The 19287-nt window shown below is 27.0% G+C and overlaps 3 protein-coding genes across 5 annotated transcripts; 2 read left to right on the plus strand and 1 right to left on the minus strand.

The window, feature by feature from the left end:
* Positions 1-6: 6 nt before the first annotated feature.
* On the plus strand, positions 7-9645 carry LOC113552753 (nuclear pore complex protein Nup214). 2 transcript variants are annotated; one of them, XM_026955658.1, is made up of 19 exons: positions 7-262; positions 331-463; positions 1225-1433; positions 1492-1682; positions 1749-1960; positions 2014-2137; positions 2220-2401; positions 2461-2645; positions 3513-3580; positions 4201-4292; positions 4391-4617; positions 4694-4881; positions 4944-5096; positions 5158-5346; positions 5424-7970; positions 8136-8269; positions 8348-8434; positions 8829-9024; positions 9214-9645. In XM_026955658.1, exons 1-19 carry the CDS (start codon positions 224-226, stop codon positions 9239-9241), a joined length of 5184 nt encoding a protein of 1727 aa, XP_026811459.1. In that variant the 5' UTR covers positions 7-223; the 3' UTR covers positions 9242-9645. The 2 variants fall into 2 exon arrangements, with proteins under 2 accessions (XP_026811459.1, XP_026811457.1); XM_026955656.1 differs by having other exon boundaries at positions 4388-4617; positions 9214-9644.
* A 1330-nt stretch (positions 9646-10975) lies between these two features.
* Positions 10976-11716, minus strand: LOC113551290 (nuclear cap-binding protein subunit 2-like). Its single transcript, XM_026953451.1, has one exon. The coding sequence runs from the start codon at positions 11559-11561 to the stop codon at positions 11082-11084; it is 480 nt and encodes a 159-aa protein (XP_026809252.1). The 5' UTR covers positions 11562-11716; the 3' UTR covers positions 10976-11081.
* A 139-nt stretch (positions 11717-11855) lies between these two features.
* On the plus strand, positions 11856-18586 carry LOC113551289 (helicase POLQ-like). 2 transcript variants are annotated; one of them, XM_026953450.1, is made up of 15 exons: positions 11856-11937; positions 12219-12351; positions 12427-12605; positions 12675-12966; positions 13055-13257; positions 13317-13465; positions 13547-13674; positions 13737-13849; positions 14082-14222; positions 14456-14911; positions 15629-15724; positions 16611-16784; positions 17386-17514; positions 17598-17732; positions 17795-18586. In XM_026953450.1, exons 2-15 carry the CDS (start codon positions 12315-12317, stop codon positions 17900-17902), a joined length of 2340 nt encoding a protein of 779 aa, XP_026809251.1. In that variant the 5' UTR covers positions 11856-11937; positions 12219-12314; the 3' UTR covers positions 17903-18586. The 2 variants fall into 2 exon arrangements, with proteins under 2 accessions (XP_026809251.1, XP_026809250.1); XM_026953449.1 differs by lacking the exon at positions 11856-11937 and having other exon boundaries at positions 12124-12351.
* Positions 18587-19287: the final 701 nt, after the last annotated feature.

The raw sequence follows: 19287 nt of genomic DNA on the forward strand, positions 1-19287 counted from the left end.
TGTTGATGGTTGTTGTCGTTAAGATTTAATTTTTAATACTTATATGTGTGCACTTCGAATTTTAATTGATTAGTGTCAGTGTCTAATGTGATTTTTAAGTTATTGTCTATGCTCCAACTGATGTTTAGATATATTTCCATTATTTAATTACCTGTATGATATGACATTCGCTTGATTTTCAATTTGTTCTTTAGTTTAGTCTAAGTATAAAAGCAACATCAAAATGAGTACACATGTTAAAGGATCATGTGTTGATGTTTTGGTATGAACAATAAAATTAAATGTAAAAATAAAATTCTTATATTTTTATGTTATTGTAATTTTTTATAGGATTTTAAGTGTTCGGCATTTTGCAATCTTCGGGTTTTCAATGAAGGACATCAATTTGACAAATATGCTGCCATGATCATCAGTTCTAACCGATTTGGGATAACAATTGTTGCTTCTCCCAATCAGCTTTGTTGTATGATAAATATTTTATTTTTTATAATAATTTTAATTTAATTTAACATTTTGGTTGAATACTTCAAAGTTTTAAGTTTAAATCTTGTGATTTATCTATTAATAGAAATCCTAATTGTTAAATTTATAGTATAATTATTTAAGTATTAATTATAAATAATATTTGATTGTAATCTGTAAATTTATATTAAAATTCAACTTTTTAGGATTTTAGTTTTTAAACTAGGTATAAAAATATCTTTACTCAAGTCTAATAATTGACTGTAATAATATTGATATTTATGAAATATTATAGTATTTAATAGCTAATTTAAAACTTATTAGTATTCATTATGAAATGGGAATTATACATTTTTAATAAAGTATTGCCAACTTTTTTTGCATTCAAATTTGAATTGAATTTTACTAATGTTATTTTATTCAATACATTTTAAAATTGTTAATAAGTGAATTAAGTTATAATAACTATTAATAAACAATTTCTTTTTTTTCTTTTTATTTGACAAATTAAACCATCTAGCTTTTTCTATTATAGTTAATTTTGATAATTGCTCATTTGGGTTACATTTTTCAATAGTCAAAATGCATCCATTTAATCTTAATATTAATGACTAGTTGCATAGTTACTAGTTACTAAAATGTAATGAACCAATTATATTTAAGAGATCATTAACTCTGTTGTTTCAATAAATATTTTAGGTTATGCAACTCTGAATTTTAACTCTGATTTGTTACTTTATTGAAAGTTTAAATTTTATTTAGTGATTTCAATGAAACATGTACGTCATCTAGTTGGTGATTTTGGTGTTGAAAAAGAAACATTAACAGATTTTTTAAGACGTGAAATTGAATTAGATTATACCCCAAACTTTTTGGATCTTAGCTGTGATGAAGAATACATAGCAGTTGCAGGGATTTTGAATTCAAAAACCTCTATTACTATTTACAATGTTGAGGATTTAATTTCAAAAGTAAAATATAATAATAGTTGTTATTTTTATCATCATCTTAATCAATACTTAATTTCAGAGTTATCCATCTCCATTAGTATTAATTGAGCTTACAGCTACTCAGGAATCGCATGTGATAGACTTGTCATGGAATCCTGGTGTAAAAAATTCTTTGGCCTGTTGTTTGTCTGACGGATCTTTACATATTATAGACTTGAAAGATGGTGGAACTTATAGTGTTGTCAGTTTACCACCCCAATCAAGTACACTGTATGTAAATTATCTGATGGTATTAAGTGTGTTTTATGCATTTAATTATCTAAATATAATTTTTAGATGTTTGAGCTGGAGCCCTAAAGGAAAACAAATAATAATAGGTAGTTCAAATGGGTCTTTGACACAGTATAAACCTGAACTCAAAGCTATGAAGCAGTATTTACCGCCAACTGATGTAACGGGCAATGTAAAACCTATTAAAATAAAATGGATATCAAATTTTCAATTTGCAGTTGTCTATGATTTTGTGGATAACATAGATAATCAACTAAGTAAGTTAATATATCTTGTTAAAAACATTTTAATCTTTATTTATTTTACATAGATCTTTACATTCTCAATACTCCGAAAAATGCGCCACCGGAATTTATTAACTTTGAACAATATGTTGTAATGAATTCTGAACAGTATAGATTAAATCAATATTATACAATTTTTCAACAAAATTGGTTGGTATATTATATAATGTGTAATGTAGTTGTTTTATAACTCAATATTATTTATTAATTTGTTTTTTTGCTTGTTTGTTAGGAATCTTTTGTTTGTTGCTTCTTCAAATTGTACAGAAATTGGTGTAATGGGAATAAATAATACAAACCAATGGCAATGTTGGATGTTAGAAACAAGACCAGAGTTACCATACAGACTTGATAAACAAATGTATCCTATTGGAATGTCATTAGATCTTTCTTCTCAAATGAAAATAAAACAATGTAACTATATTTTTGTTATTTTATTTTTAATGATTTTATTAAAATGATAACTATTATAGTATCTAAATCAAATGAAGAAATATTTCTTGACCCAATGCCAGTATTGTGTGTTTTATCAAGTGATGGTATATTATTTATGTATCATATTGAAAATCAGTTAACTGATTACAAAAATATATGTGTATCACCAACAGAAATTTCGGATAATATAATATCTCAGCTATTTACTACAAATTCTAAAATAGTAAGTAACATTATAATTATCAAATAATTTAATAAGTTATCATTTTTTTTTAAATATACAGTTGAAAAAATATTTATTTTTAAACTAGCTATTAAGTATAGTTATAATTACTTTTATTCTTGAATTAAATGATATCTTAATCATCCCTTAAACAATTGATGGATATGTTTAAGAATGTAAATTAATTAAATATTTGTCCTTTGTTATCTATGCATAATTATTTTGACATGTTTACTCTAAGAAAGAGAATATGTTTGTTTTCTTTCTTTGGTATACACACAACATTTACATAAAATCATTTTTTATGATTTTATTTAGGATTTCAAGTTTTAATATTAATTTGTCTAAATAATGCCTTAAACCAATTTATTAATCATTCAATATGTCAAAAATTTTAAAATCATAAAAAAATGATTTTTGGTGAATGCGTATTTTTTTTGTTTATATTAATTGTTTATTTTAAAAAGCAAATACAGCATTGACATCTCTCCACTTGGTTCAAATAATAAAGTTAATTCTATTCTTATCCTTCATAATTACAATTTTTCATCAAGAAAGTTATTAACTTACACTTTTTTCTTTCATCTTTCTTATTGCCCCATAAATATTTGAGTACTAAAATTTTATATTTATTATGGTTTGGTTTATAGGAATATTTTATAATTGATAGAAGTTTTTTTATTATTATTATTTTTAGTATGTAAATTGTTTTATAAATAAAACACAATTAAAACAAAATATGGATTAAGTATTAATTTGTTACACTATGTTCATCATATGAACTCTAGCAGTGGTATAAGTAGTCTTAAAATGTTAGGAATTAATTTTTTGTTTCATCTGTTATTATAATTTTTTTTTTATGTATAGATAAATCAAGTAATTGAACAAACTAGTGTCACTGAAATAGTAGAACAAGGAGAAGAAATAAGCACTGTGTAAGTAAATAATGAAATTATGTAGTTTTAATGTAAAGATTTATTTTATAAAATAGTTTAATTATAAGGGTATAAAAGTTATACTACTATCGATTCTTAAACAATGGTCTAGGGGGGTTTTTTTGATGTGTCTCACCTGGACATATAATATAAGATATTTGTAAAAATAAGGTATTTGGAAGAATGTTGGAAAGGTAATGTTTGCGATTTCTAAAAGTCTTTCAAGGGCCTATGTTTCACAAAAGTTTAACCACTGATTTATATTGTGAACTTATTCATACTGTTATAATGATATGTTAGTGATAACAACTATAATATATGAAATTTTATTAGAAAAATAGCTGTATATTACCAATAGTAGTATAAGTTTTTTTTTATGCAATGATTTATCATTGAATCCAATTTTAATACATTCAATATATTGACCTAATCATTAATCAATGATGAGATACATATACTTTCAAAACTTACTATTATATAACAAACATCTTCACGGATCACAGTTTTTTTTATTTTTATTTTTTTACTTCAACTTGTGTATCATTATATGAATATTTTTTTAATAGAATTATTTTTAATACAATTTCAATTTTTCTCCTGTAATTTCACATTTTTTGTAGTGATGAAAAAGCTAAAGGAGATCATAATGAATCAGTTCTCGCCAGCTATTTAGAAACATCAGCTACCTCTGAAGTTGAACAACCACAAATATGTAAGTTTTCTTACTATCCTTCTAGCATGGTTATATAGTATATTAGTATATATATATGATAAATTGTAATTATCAATTTTATTTATTAATATTAGTAGATACACCGACAATTTCAGTAGTTAAACCGAATATTCCTGAGGTGTCTACTAACACTGTTGCACCTGTAAAAAATATTCCAAGTCAAACAAATCTTCCTGATAAAAATACATCAATAGATGAAACTGTAAGTCAAGTAATGTTAAAAGAAGTATTTGAAGATGTACAAATATTTCAATTACAATTAGAAGATATCTTGAAATTATCATTAAATACTAGTAAACTTAAGGTGAGAATAATTTCATATTTAATATTATATTATATTTATTGAAGTGTTATATCCATTTTTTCAATCATATATTTAGATTGGCGATGAAAAAGATAAAGAAATACTCATGAAAAAATGGACATCATTAGACTCATTTTTCAAAGAATTAAATGAAACAAATCGCTCACAGTGGGCAGAAAGTAAAGCTCTTCAAAAAGCAGTGTTAGACTCTATTGCTTGGGTGGAGGACTCTAAGTCCCGTTTATTCTTTTTAAAAAACCCAAAGTAATGAAAAAAAAAAATTATTGCTTATTAAATTTAATTAATATTTATCATTTTCTGTTAAGATTTAAATGTCTATTGAGAAATGATAGTGATGAGCCATTTAGTAAAACACTGTTTGACAATATAGAACGTACATTATACTACATTGAAACCCAATTAACACATGTTGATGATCAATTGAAAGCTAGATATGATAGTTATAATCCAAACAATAAGTAAGTTTTGGCTTTTATTAACGTCAACATTCAAGATTATTTTGTTATTTTGTTATTTTAGGGAATTGAAAATACCTTGTTTGGAAACTATTTATAAATCATTGGTCGTAAATACAAATATAGTAAATAAACTAAAGGAAAGGATTAATTATTTGTATAGTACAGTAGAAGAAATGAAGTATAGAACATTTAAAAAATTGTCGTTAGCACCTGATGTTGTGCAAAATACTTCTAAATTACATGAGTCTCGGTTAGTGAATGTTTACTTTTATATTTTCCATAATTCAACATAATATAATATTTTTATTTTATACATTTATTCCATAGTGATGTTGGCTTATCAAAACTTTCAGAACAATTGTTAAAAATTACTTTAGACAAAGATGGTGTGTCTGCTATTAATTCATATAATGTTGCTAAAAAATACTCTGTATTGTCAGCAAATCAAAGAGCACTTTCAGATTCTAAAGTTAATAAACTTCAAGAATGGTTAAAAGATTTTAAAACAAGGCGCACAAAAATAACTCGATCCCAATATGCAAATATAGATCTCAGCAGACCAATGTGTAGTACTCCTTTAAAGCCAACGTCAAAATCAAAAATCCACGAAAAAATTGATTTTGTGCCTTTTGTAACAAAAGATAATTTTATGTCTACTGTACCACAACCGTCTACTTTATTGAGTGAAAATTTTAATACTAATGAACGGAATACTACAGATATTAATTTACAATCAACATCACAGCTTGGTTTGACACAATTCCAAAAACCTTTGTTAATACCAACCACACAACAAATAAATGTAGTAACCCCAATAACTGTAGCTCCTTGTACTCCAGGATTTACATTAGGATCTAAATCTTTGCAAACAAATACTGTCTGGAACCCAATGGATAATTCATCGACTCCTAAACCAGTAGCATCAAAAGATTTATCAAATAAATTTGATTTTAAGGGTTTCACTAAAGACCCAATTATTTTTAGCACTGCTAATACTGCTCCATTATTTTCTAATAATGTGACTTGTACTGCTGTTTCTAATAAAGATCCTGTAGACTTTAGTTTAAAATCATTAACAGCTACACCTTTAAATTTCAGTAATCCCAGTAATATTGTTTCTACCAAAACTACTTTAGATATTATTTCTGGAACGACAGAAACAAAAGAAAAACCACTAACATTTAATTTTTCTAATGTGTCTACAGCAAAATCAGAAAAAACTGTACAAAAATCTAATGGCACTTCTACCTTTAATTTTGCTGATTCTATTAAAAATAAAATGGATAATCTAAAAGATATGCCATTATCTACATTAAATTTTGAAGCATCAAAACCTTCAGAAACTTCGAGTATTTTTTCTGGATTTAGTGCTGAAAACAAAACTAAGAATAACCAAGAAACGGCTCCAGAAAAAGATACAACTGCATTCAAGTTTAATTCAAAACCAGATACACCATCATTTTCATCATTTAGTTTTACCACATCTAAAGATAATATTTCAAAATCTACAGAATCTGATACTAAATCTTTTATTTCTGTACCAACTACCACAGTGACTGCATCATTGAATTTTTCACTACCACCCAAAACAAATCCTATAGTAGTTAGTGAGCCTGTAGAGTCCTCCACAGTATCGTCTAACTTTGGAATTGCCAAAACTGCACTTGATTTTTCTACTGTATCAACTGTAGAGAGCAGTGTTACTGAAACTACTCCCCAAGTCTCTGAAAGTCCGACTCCAATAATATCTGAACCAATCACTCCAGAAAATGAAGAGTCTCCTAAATTTCCAGTTACTGCCAGCAATGCGCAGATTTTTGAAATTCCATCAACAACAAACATTTCAATTTTTGGGGCACCTGTTAAATCAACCAGCACTACAAGTATTTTTGGAAATTCAACAACAACAACAAGCCAAACAACAATTTTCAGCACTTCTAAAAACCAAATTAATGCCTCTTCAATGTTCAGTACACCTACAACTACAAGTGCTCCATCAATTTTTAGTACACCCACAAATACAACTTGTGCGCCTTCAATTTTTAGTACTCCTACGAGTACAACTGTTGCCCCATCCATTTTTGGTGCTACTACAAGCACAACTAATGTTTCTTCAATATTTGGATCACCAACCAATACAAGTATGGCACCTTCAATATTTGGTACCCCATCTACTACAACCTCATCATCAATCTTTGGAAATTCAATTAAAAGCACTCCATCTATATTTGGTACGCCATCTACAACTACGGTATCTTCTATGTTTGGATCAGTTACAACAACAAATACTACAAGTGGTTTTGGATCCACAGCTCAGACAACAACTTTTGGTGCTCCTGCTACAACAAGTTCTTCAATATTTGGTAATCCAACTGCTCCTGCTACAACAAGTTCTTCAATTTTTGGTAATCCAGCTGCTCCTGTTACAACAAGTTCTTCAATATTTGGTAATCCAGCTGCTCCTGCTACAACAAGTTCATCAATATTTGGTAATCCAGGTGCTCCTACATCATCTGGTTCAATATTTGGTTCAGCATCCTCAAACACTTCATCTGTTTTTGGAGCACCGGTTACAACTAGTACAACATCTTCTATTTTTGGGTCTCCTTCAACAACAGCTGCATCTAGTGGATTATTTGGATCAGTAGCTGCTGCAGCTAACCAATCATCATTTGGTCAACCTACATTAGGATTTAGTTCTCCTGGATCAGCATTTGGCAATATGTCTCTTTTTGGCCAATCAGCATGTAGTCCATCTCAACCAGCAAATAGTTTTTCTCCAGCTGCTAATCCTTTTGCTGTTAACAAAACTCCTTCAAGTACACCATCATTGTTTTCTGGTCAAAAATCTGTATTTGGTCAACCACCGTCTAGGTAAATATACTAGTTGCAGGAAGTACTGATACATTTATTAAATTCTGATTTTTATTTTTACTTAAAATTCAGTTCAATACATTATTATATATTGTATACTCAAATTGGCTTTAAATGTTAATATTACCTGTTAACACATTATCATTATAATATTTTATGTTTTAGTACACCCAATACAGGCTTTGGAGTACCAAATTCAGGATTTGGTGCTACTGCTAGTACCGGATTTGGTAGTCCTGCTATGGTTGGTCAATCAAATAATTTAGGTTTTGGATCCCCCCCAATGTTTGGCAGTATGGGTATGTTTATAATATTGATTTTTCAATATTTTATTAATTTATTGCCCTATTCAATTATTATTTTAAATTCATTTTTAGGAACTACCACGTCTGGTTTTAATCAAACACCTGTGTTTGGAGGAGCAGCCACTTTTGGATCAACAGCTCCAACATTTGGACAAAACGGTACTATAACTTAAATTCGTAGCATTTTAGTGTACTAAAATACCAATTAAATTTTTTTTACTATTAGTACTTTTAAAGATAATACTATTTAAATAATCATCTTGTATAAATGTATAAAGTGAGTGATCATTTACTCAATCTTCGTATCAATTGTATAAAATTAATGTTAAATAGTATTAAATTAACTTTAAAGTTTTTAGTTGTAGTTTAACTAAAAACTAGTTATGGTTTAACTTTTAGTTTCGAGCTACTAAAAATACAAATTAAAATAAATTAAATGGTTTTGTTAAGATTCTTTTAAAACAATTAATATTTATTTATTTATTTATTTGGTTTATTTTAGTTTATTGAAGATCTTTCATTTCATCATTTTTGTAATTGATTGTTATTATAGCGGGAAATTTTGGATTTGGTTCAGCTGCTCAACAACCATCAACTGCCTTTGCTTCTCTTGCAACTCAAAACACTTCACCGAGTTTTGGAAATATAGCACAAAACCAAAACACTGGTTTTGCATCTCCAACCACTCCTGGATTTGGTCAACCACAACAACAAACAAGTCCATTTAAACCTCAAGGAGCTACATTTGGGTAAATAATTTTTTTCTTATCTTCATACCTTAAAAGATCACATTTAATTAATAAAATAATATTAACTTTTTTAATGATATTTTTTATTATATTTCAACCATGGAGGGTCCAAAATAAATTTTAGACAGTAATTTATCCGTTACGAAAAAAAAAATACATAAATTTAATGTATGTTTAATTTGTTTTTAGGGGAACTTCATTTAGTTCTTGGCGTTAAGAACAAAAATCTAACATCAACTCAATATCCTAACTATTCAATTATTTTATATATTCTAATAAAATGTATATGTTACAACAATTCATTATATCCAAAATTGTAATTATTGCGTACACAATTGTTGAAAAATAAAATGTCATGTTTATTTATATAATACATTATTAAATTGTTGTTGTATTATTAGTATTATATTATGTTAAACAATTGTGGATCCAGAGGATGGACCCTGACCACGGCTATAGATACTATAGTCTATAGCTGTGACCCTAACCGACTGGAGCCTGTCTTTTCAATTGATAATAGGTTTCTGCATAATACATGTATTTAATATTATCTATGGGTGTCTTTTAGGCGTTGTAGCTTAGATTTGAGTGCAACTAATAGACTAGGAGCACTAATTTTAATATTGATACTGATACTTATAATTAAATATTGTAGAAAAGTATTATAAATTTAAAAATTAATATATTTTATTTATTATTAAAATTCATAAACATGTGTATTTCTAATTTTTCTTCAGTGAAGCTGTGATGTTTTAAATACAGATGAGAATGAGCGTTTGACATCAACCCAAGTAATTGGGACCAAGGCTTTGCACCCAAATAATTTATTTGGGTTATGATTTCGGGATTTTGAAGGCTTCAAAGAAAATAAAGGTTGTGGTTTCAGGTCTTTCTCAGAATATGGGTTTTGTTTAGCCAATATATTAATTTGGGTTAAAATTTTGTTGTGAGTAGTGTCAAGTTTGATTAAGCAAAGTATAAAGTTTTACATTAACTTTTAACAATTATTATAATAATATATTTAATCACATTTGAAAAGTGTTTATATCTATCCTAAATATATTTATTGTTTAATAATTAATTTATTAAATCTTGCATGTACATAAATGCTACACATAATAACAAATAAAATTATAATTTCCAAGACTTTTTCTACTTCATAACAGTTTTTATTTGAATGTACTATAAATTCCCATTAATAGATTTTCACAAAAGGCTATCACTGTAGTATTCATTTTCAATCAGCATTGGCCATTAGTTGCTAGTAACATAATATAGATTTTTAATTTTTTCTTTCATGGAAACATTTAAAATACTAAAAAGTACTCTCGTATTTAAAATACAATTAATATATTTTTATTAATGATATTATTTAATTTAGTTCACCTATAATTCTAAATTTATCATCAATTTATTTTAATCATTCACTCAAAAATTTTGTCGACTGGTATCAAAATATCAAAATAATTAATTTGTAGGTGTTCAGAATTTTTTTTTTTTACAACTGACTTAGTTCAGGAAAAAAAACATTTTCAAACTACTAGTTGATAAGAAGCAATTTGTTAATTTACAAATAGTTTTATTTATTAAATATTTAATTTGTAGCAATAATTTTACATAAGATTATTATCCATCATTACTAGTTATAAAATAATTGCCACAAATTATTAAAAAATAAACAAAACTAGCAAACTAGTGTAAGTATTCAATAATATGATAAGTGATCAGTATATTTACTTTGAAAAGCAGTTTCAAAATGGCAAACAAATACAAAAGTCTGATATTATAGTAGACTTTTCTTTGTTCTTATTAATATATTCACAGCAATGTAAAGTATCTGATCGATTATTATATATTTGTGTGTAGCAATTTAAAAATGTCTCATTCCAACGTAATAAAATATGATCATAAAATGATCATTTGAGTTAGAATTGAATACACTTCTACAACATATAAAATATTTATTTATTTACAAAATCAAGCAGTAGGAATTACACAATGAAAAAAAAAAAATTGTATATCTGAAAAAATATAATTTGGTTAACTAAAATTGTGCATTAATCCATTGGAAGAGCGTCTTTGTTTCTGCCGAATATTATCATGTCTGCTTTGGGTTGAGCGTTCTTACCATATCCACCTCTGCCAATATCATAATCAGTTCTATACTCGTCTCGAACTTGACCGCCTGTTTTTCCACGACCATATTGTCTGCCCTCCACAAATCCAGCATCCCAGTCTGTACGAATGATTCGGTCGTCCAATCGAGTGCCGTTGACATAACGCATACAATTCTCTGCATCTTCCCTTGTATAATACTCAATGAAGCAGAAGCCACAGGGTGTTTTCTTGAATTTGTCCAAGCCCATGACGATGCGCTTAATATCACCACACTTGGAGAACAGTTCGTATATCTGTCCTTCCGTCGTATAAAACGCCAAGTTTCCAACGTACATAGTTGTTGACAAACGCAATAATTTGTCGAGCTCACCTCTAGAGCCTTTAAAATGTTGGTCTCTGTACGAGCTTATATCAGCCATGGCGCATTACGTTTGTTTTCAGAAATCGGCGAGTACTTTTTTCAAACGTCAAATAAATAAATAATTTGCTTACTGGACTTTATTCAAAACGCGTTTTCCGAAAGAACGGTAAGCTGTAGCTGTAATCACTAATCAGTAAACACCTATCTTAGTTCGTGGTAAACACTAACCAGTGCGAAGTAACATAGATTATAGTATCGGGTATTTCCTTGGAGCTGTACGCTAAGTCCGATTTATAAATCTATTGTATATATTATATAGGTATATGAACGGTGCTCTAAAAGTATGACGTTTGAGCGAACTCTACCCAAATCCAGATTTTTGCAATCATACCATTTGCTTATTGGCTTATGTTATCACTGTCACGTTGTTATCTGTTAAGTATATTTTTAAATATTATATTTTCAGTTGGTGCCCGGTGGCTTCAGACTTCGAGCACCAGTCTTCTCCGATGAGTTCTTAACTCGTTAACAATTTTTGTATTAAAAATAAAACGTATTACGCCGATCACTTCATATTATTATTATATATAGAATGATATAGTTTTCATATAAAATTCAATAATCATAATTAACGACATCCGATAAAAGAGTAGTAATATGTAATTACAATTTTAAAATGAAAAATATTAGTTTAATTTCGGATGTTTCAACGCAGAAACGTCAATTAGAAACGACGTTCGATGGAAACTCTCAAAAACGCCTTCATATCGATGATAGTGAATTCTTTGGTTTACCGTACAAAGTAAAACATATGTTCAAAAAGCACAAAAGGATTACACAGCTTTATGGTTTGAATATTTTTATTTATTAACATTTTTGACGTATAGTTGTCTGTTTGTCTTAATATTACATTTTACATATAGATTGGCAAATTGAATGTTTGAATTTAGAAGCGATAAAAACAAGAAAAAATTTGGTTTATGCATTGCCTACGAGTGGTGGAAAAACACTTGTAGCAGAAATTCTTATGCTTAAAGAACTCATAGTTCATGAACGTAATGTTATATTTATTTTGCCATATGTTGCACTAGTTCAAGAAAAGGTATGTTGTAAATGATGATAAAATCTAAAAATAATTTTTTTAAATACAATTTTTAATATTAATGAAAAGGTGCAATCCTTATGTCCATTTGGCCTTAACTTGGAATTTAATGTCGAAGAATATGTTGGCGGTAAAGGAAAACATCCTCCATTACAACGTAAACGTAAATCATCATTATATGTGTGCACTCTGGAGAGAGGAGCTGGATTAGTTGATTGTATGTTAGCTGATAATGGTCAATTAGGTGGACGAAGTGTTGGAATGATTGTAGTTGATGAACTGCATCTTCTTGGCGAACAAAAAAGGGGAGCTTTGTTAGAAGCAACTCTTACAAAAGTTTTAGACTATAACCAGTCTAAGTGTAAGTAATACATAAACTATAACATGGTATTATTATTATTTTTTAAATATTTACTATTTTAATTATTTACTTTGGCCATTAACTATAGATAATATTCAAATAATTGGAATGTCAGCTACAATTGGAAATATGCAAGAAATAGGTAGCTTTTTAAATGCCTATGTATATACAAGAGATTTTAGACCTGTAAAACTAACTGAAACTATAAAATTTAATGAAGACATATTTGTGATAAATAAAGATATTGATGGTTCTTTAAAAACTAAACTTGATAGAAAATTACATTTTGACGTAAGTTTCAAGCCTTAAAAATATATTTTTGATTAAAAATAATAATTTCTTTTAATTAGCTTTATTCAGCTGATATGAAACAATTAGACCCCAGTGGTATTGGGCTTCTTGTCCGTGAAGTATTACCCAGTGGTAGCTGTTTGATTTTTTGTCCTACCAAAAGCAGTTGTCAGAGTATTGCCAAAATAATTTATAAAACTATTGGACGGTAAGCATTATTCACAGTAAGATATTTTTATGATTGAAAAATTGCTTAGTTTAAAGTAGTACAATTTTATAAATCTAATAGCGAAGAAACACAAGTTAAACTTAAAGAAAAAGAAGAACTGTATAAAGCACTCAAAGAAGAAGGTGATGGTAAAGTATGTCCTTTGTTATCTAGAAGTATCCTCTTTGGAGTGGCATATCATAATTCAGGTAAAGGCCTAACTACATTATAATATTATTCATAAAATATGCTTTAAATAATACATTTTTAGGGTTGACAAACGCTGAAAGGAAACTGTTAGAAGAAGCTTTTCTAGATGGTATTCTCAAATGTATTTGTTGTACATCAACATTAGCAGCTGGTGTGAATCTTCCAGCACAACGAGTAAAATTAAACAATTTATATTTTAGAACTTTTGACCACAACTGAAAAATCTGTTAGGTTTACAGTAATATGTACATTTTTTTTTCTAAATCCTATTTGTGCTAGTAGCTTCCAGATTTTATTTTTAGATTCAATAATAGTTGTTTTTGATATAGGTGTATATTCCAGTTCCTATGGCCCATCCAACATGCAATACTGTAAACGTTATTAAATTACAATTTTAATTTATTAGGTTATAATAACATCACCATATGTTGGACGAGATTTTATGAAACGCAGCACATACAGACAAATGGTAGGACGTGCTGGTAGAGCAGGTTTGACAGAAAGTGGTGACAGTGTTCTATTATGTCAAGAAAATGACAAGGAAAAGGTTATTATGAATACATTATATTTTTATATACAGATTATTTTTATTATGTGATTTTTTTTTAATAATAAGTCTAGTTGACAAATTCAATGGCATATCAGTACATATTTTTCATGATATTGATGATAAAATCAAAGTGTATTAGTATACATAATTAATAAGGATATCAATTTTAAATAAATACTTATTATAATTTATAATACATTTTTTTTATCGTATAATATTTTGATTTTTAGATAAAAGTGTTATTAGAAAGTGGTATTGAACATATTGACAGCTGTCTTGGCACAGAAGAAAATGTAGTTTTTTCAATGATATTAAGCTCTATAAGTACCGGGTGTACATCTAGTCAACAACAGCTAGTAGACCTGATGAAGCGTACACTTTTTGTTCAACAAGCCGAGAAACGTAATGTTGAATGTACAGTTGCATCAGATTTAATTGAATCATGTTTAGATAAATTAAGATCAATAAATGCATTTGATAAGTCAGTTGAAGATAAATTAAAATTAACCACAATTGCTAAAGCGGCAGTTGCTGCCAACTTGGATATATTAGAAGCACAAAAATTATATACCGAGTTATTGGAAGCCTCAAGTGCATTAATATTGACTAATAAACTTCATTTATTATACTTAGCTGTTCCTTATACAGAATGTATCACAATAGACCGTCAAAATGTTTTAGATATTGTAGGTATATCAATAGATTATATATTATATACTCTATTCAAGTTAAGAAATATATTCAGTGGTGGACAACAGTCAGGTTTGGTCTTCCATTACCCTTACTGAGTCTATCATTTGTATGCCTAAGACTTAAAGAAAAAAATATTCTTGAACATAATATGTTATACATATAGATATAGACATAGATATATTATATCTGCCACTTATTTCTTAACTTGAATATAATGGTTGTCATATATTATGTGGTCTAGCTGCAGCAGGATGGTTTGACTATCTTTAATGGATACGGTTTAATCTATTTTTGTTTGGTTAATGCTTTATCTTTATAGTCTTGTACTTTACGACTTTTAATAAAAATGCTTTGAAATTTTGTAAAAGTATGGTCTTAGACTTCATATGGAAGTAATATGAATTTGTACGTACTTTTATCAAAAAAAGGTAAAAAAGGAGAGCTTTTACTTATGAATTTTTGTCTTTTGAGAGATATAGTGGAAGTTGTTATGGAATAATGTGTACTTAGAGTGATTGCTATACAAATTAACATAAAACAATACAATATTCTATATTTTTGACAACAATTTAGACACAATTGATTAACATCTATTTGTAAATCGCTGGTAGACTGCATATTATACTCGTAAATTCACCAGTAGACTGCATACTGTATATGACAGCCAATATATATATTATGCAGATTTTTTAAATTATATTTTTTCATAGATGACAAATTTACAAGGAGATCAACAAGCATTAGCCAATCGATTAGGATTAAATGAATTATGTATATCACAATTTTATAGTTATGGAAAAATTAAAGTAAGAATTTTTTTTTTATTAAGAAATTTCTTTAGTAAATATTTTAACTGTTAATATATTACAGTAAAACTTCCATGTAATGGTTACCGAAAGGACTGCTATTTAGAGGTGAACGTTAATAGAAGTGCTATACTTCCAGATGAACGATATATAGCAGGGGTCACCAACTAATTTTTAAGGAGGTTTGTTTTGAAATTTACCATGCTGGTCGCGATCCCTAACAGTTAATAATTTACTCATGTTATAAATACATTTTTTTTAAATTAGTATTTATGTTGATTTGTTCAATGCAGATTGATTTAACTTTTTTGTCATAATATAAATTTTGTATGACACACTTATAATTTTTATTTATTAATATTATAAAAAATTTAAAATCTACTCTGCGAATAAGGATCCGTATAAAAAGTGTTCGTGATCTGACAGTTAGTAACCCCTGTTATATAGAGTGCTTAAAAAAAATTAAATACATACGCAATAATATGGAGGTACTAAAAAATGTGTTGTGATTAGAGTTATTTACTTATAATATAAAATAATATAATTTAAAATTTAAAAGTTGTATATATTATGAACATGTACATATGTATGTATACTAAAGTTGAAAATATTGATAGTTTTTTTCTAGTTTGATAAGGTATAAACTTCTATTAATAATTTGGGCAAAAACCATACACTTGTACATATTTTATTTTATTTTATCTTATAATTTGATCGTTATTTAGAGTGCCCACTATATAGAGGTATTAATGTATTTTTCCCATAACTAATGACAGGACCAAAAAAAATGACTGTTACATAGAGGTGACCGTTAACAGAAGTTTTACTGTAGTTATATATTATTATTTTTTATTATGTTAAATTTTTTCCAATTTAAAACTAATAGAATGTATCTGAAAGTATTTGGAATAAGTTTCTCATGAGTTTGATTTTGAACGATTTGTGGAATAAAGAATCTATCTGGACAGTCTCTAAAACATATAACTTACCAAGGGGAACAATACATTCATTCTTATCAAGAACTGCATCACATGCTTCATCCATATTAAGATTTACTGAGGTAAAATTACGTTAAATCATAACAGTGGTGCCCAAGTCATTATTTTCAGGCTTAACAAAATATGATTTTACTCTCTCATTCTCAAAATCTGGCCTTTTGTAGTTTATTTTATTGTATCAATATTTAAATTGTATAAGAATCAAATATAATTATATAAACTAAATTAAATTATATTTAAGTCTGCTTTTGCTCAATAACATATATTATCAAATTAGTTACACTTACTTAATATGATAAATCAATTATAAATTACTATTATAGTAATCAGCTAATTTAATGACATTTTCATAAATAGTATACAATTTATAGAAAATACAATAAATATAATAAAGTTAAAATTTAAGATTTAAGAATAAAAAATATATTGATAACATGTTTATGAAATTATAAAAATCAATATTGAAATCGTGTTTAGAATTTATTTGCATCAGATATTATAATCTGTCATTTGAAAAAGTAGAATAGATTTTATTATTAATACTTTTTTCGTTATTTCATCCTAGAAGCTGAAAATAGGGTTGGGGGCCACTAAATTAAAATACCAAAATAATATAATTAGAATATTTAATGTGATTGAAGTTAAATCAGTTTTAAATTTTAGGCATTAAATGATAAAAAATTGGATCATTTCCCAATGTTATTTCAAAATATTGTTCCTAAACTCAATATAGGAATATTAGGAAGTTCTTCTGATCTTGAATCTTTAATGAGTTTACCATCTGTGAGATTTGTAAGTACATAGTTTTTAAATTCTTTTATTACTATATAAATTATTATTATTAAATCAAACTAACGTACAAATTTTTATTTCAGGGTAGAGCGACTCAACTATATAAAGCAGGCTATAAAACATTAAATGATGTAGCTAAAGCAAATAAAAAAGAATTATGCAATGTTATTAATCATTTACCATTAAAAGTAGCTCGTGAGATGATTGCTTCTGCTAAAGTGAATTTTTTATCTATAATTTTATTTTATCAACTTTTCTATATCTATTTTTTCTTACATAGCTTATGCTGTTGTCGGAAGCAGAATCACTAGAAGAATTAGCTGAAAGTTTGCGCGCAGATCTAAACCAATCTATGTCAAAAAGCAAAGAAAATTCTTTATGGTTCTAAACCACAATGTTGCTAATAAATTTGATCAAGTGATAATGGATTTTAAAGAAAACTTATTTTTGTATGTTTATTTTTAGTTATCAGATTTAACAATTATTTATTTATTCGAAGAGATAATATCTCTTTTAAATTATTTCCATATTTATTGTGTAAGTAAAGTATTTATTAATGATTTTTTACCTTACAAGATGTACCTTTCTATTAATTAAAAAACTATTTTTTCAGTTATTTAAATGAGTTATATTCATGAATTACATAAACTATTCCAAATCGCACCCATAGTTATTACTAATTACTCATTTTTACAGTAAAATCTATTTTTTAGGGCATTGAAATCCAGGTTCTAGTTATTAGTTACATTACTAAAGCCTTAGGGCTTGAAGTTTATTTTTATATACAAAATTTAGATTTTTACATCATATACTTGTACATTATAATAGTCATCCAACATCTACCATCATGTTTTTTTAGTTTTTTTTACAACTAAATTGAAGAAAATAGTATGCATAATCTGATTATTTCCATGTTACTTCTGAAATTCCAAATGGTGTTATTTATAACCTCTTCTCAAGAATGGGCATTAACAAATTAAAAGTTAAAATGAAGTTAATTAACTCGTTACTTTTTTTTCAAATTAACTTTTAACTTAATAAGTTACTTTTTTTTTAAGATTAATGTGTTAACTTCCAGTTAATTTTATTCAAAAGTATTTATATTAAGTTAATTTTGGTCCAATGAATAATGCAAGAATAATTAAAAATTTTTTTTTAGAAAATTAGATTTTTAGATTGCTAGTTAGTACTTTGATGTATTATTTTAAATTTCACTAGTAATTTTCTTGAGCATAAAAAAAAAACTATCTAATAAACAATATTTTGTGCCTGGAATTATTTATTTTTGCAAATTAGAAAATATTAACATTAAACTGAGTTAAGTTACTTTTTTTTAAAAGTTTACTTTAAACTTAATGACTAACGAGTTAACAAAAAATAATGAGTAACTTTTAACTTAATTTAACTTTATTACTTAAAAATAACTTCACTAGTTAAAAAAAATTGATAACTTGCCCAGCCTTGCCTCTTCTGTTTGTGATTTGTTGTTTGGTTATTATTATTTATTATATTGTTAGTTCCCCTTTTATGTAGATGAATCCCTTCATCTTAGGAAGATTTAACTTCTATGATAATGGTATTATGGACAGGTAAGTCTTTATTTTAATGTCTCAAAATGTCATATAATGATTTATTTAAGAACTTGTAACCATTTAGTCTCTTTAATTATTTATCAGTTCAATTATCTTATTTCATTCTACAAAATATAGTCTCCTAATCACATAAATTCAAGGCTGGGCATTAACAAATTAAAAGTTAAAATTAAGTTAAAAC

Source organism: Rhopalosiphum maidis, chromosome 2 (genome assembly GCF_003676215.2).
Source record: "Rhopalosiphum maidis isolate BTI-1 chromosome 2, ASM367621v3, whole genome shotgun sequence".
Taxonomy (NCBI): domain Eukaryota; kingdom Metazoa; phylum Arthropoda; class Insecta; order Hemiptera; family Aphididae; genus Rhopalosiphum; species Rhopalosiphum maidis.

What these genes read in the sequence shown, in the direction of transcription:
- LOC113552753 (XM_026955656.1), top strand. Translation starts at nt 224, where the DNA reads ATGAGTACACATGTTAAAGGATCATGTGTTGATGTTTTG. An exon ending in ACAATTTTTCAACAAAATTG is followed by an intron (nt 2,138 to 2,219) that starts GTTGGTATATTA and finishes CTTGTTTGTTAG; the next exon opens with GAATCTTTTGTTTGTTGCTT. An exon ending in TAAATACTAGTAAACTTAAG is followed by an intron (nt 4,618 to 4,693) that starts GTGAGAATAATT and finishes TCATATATTTAG; the next exon opens with ATTGGCGATGAAAAAGATAA.
- LOC113551290 (XM_026953451.1), bottom strand. Translation starts at nt 11,561, where the DNA reads ATGGCTGATATAAGCTCGTACAGAGACCAACATTTTAAAGGCTCTAGA.
- LOC113551289 (XM_026953449.1), top strand. Translation starts at nt 12,180, where the DNA reads ATGAAAAATATTAGTTTAATTTCGGATGTTTCAACGCAGAAACGTCAA. An exon ending in TGAATCTTCCAGCACAACGA is followed by an intron (nt 13,850 to 14,081) that starts GTAAAATTAAAC and finishes TTAATTTATTAG; the next exon opens with GTTATAATAACATCACCATA. An exon ending in GTCAAAATGTTTTAGATATT is followed by an intron (nt 14,912 to 15,628) that starts GTAGGTATATCA and finishes ATTTTTTCATAG; the next exon opens with ATGACAAATTTACAAGGAGA.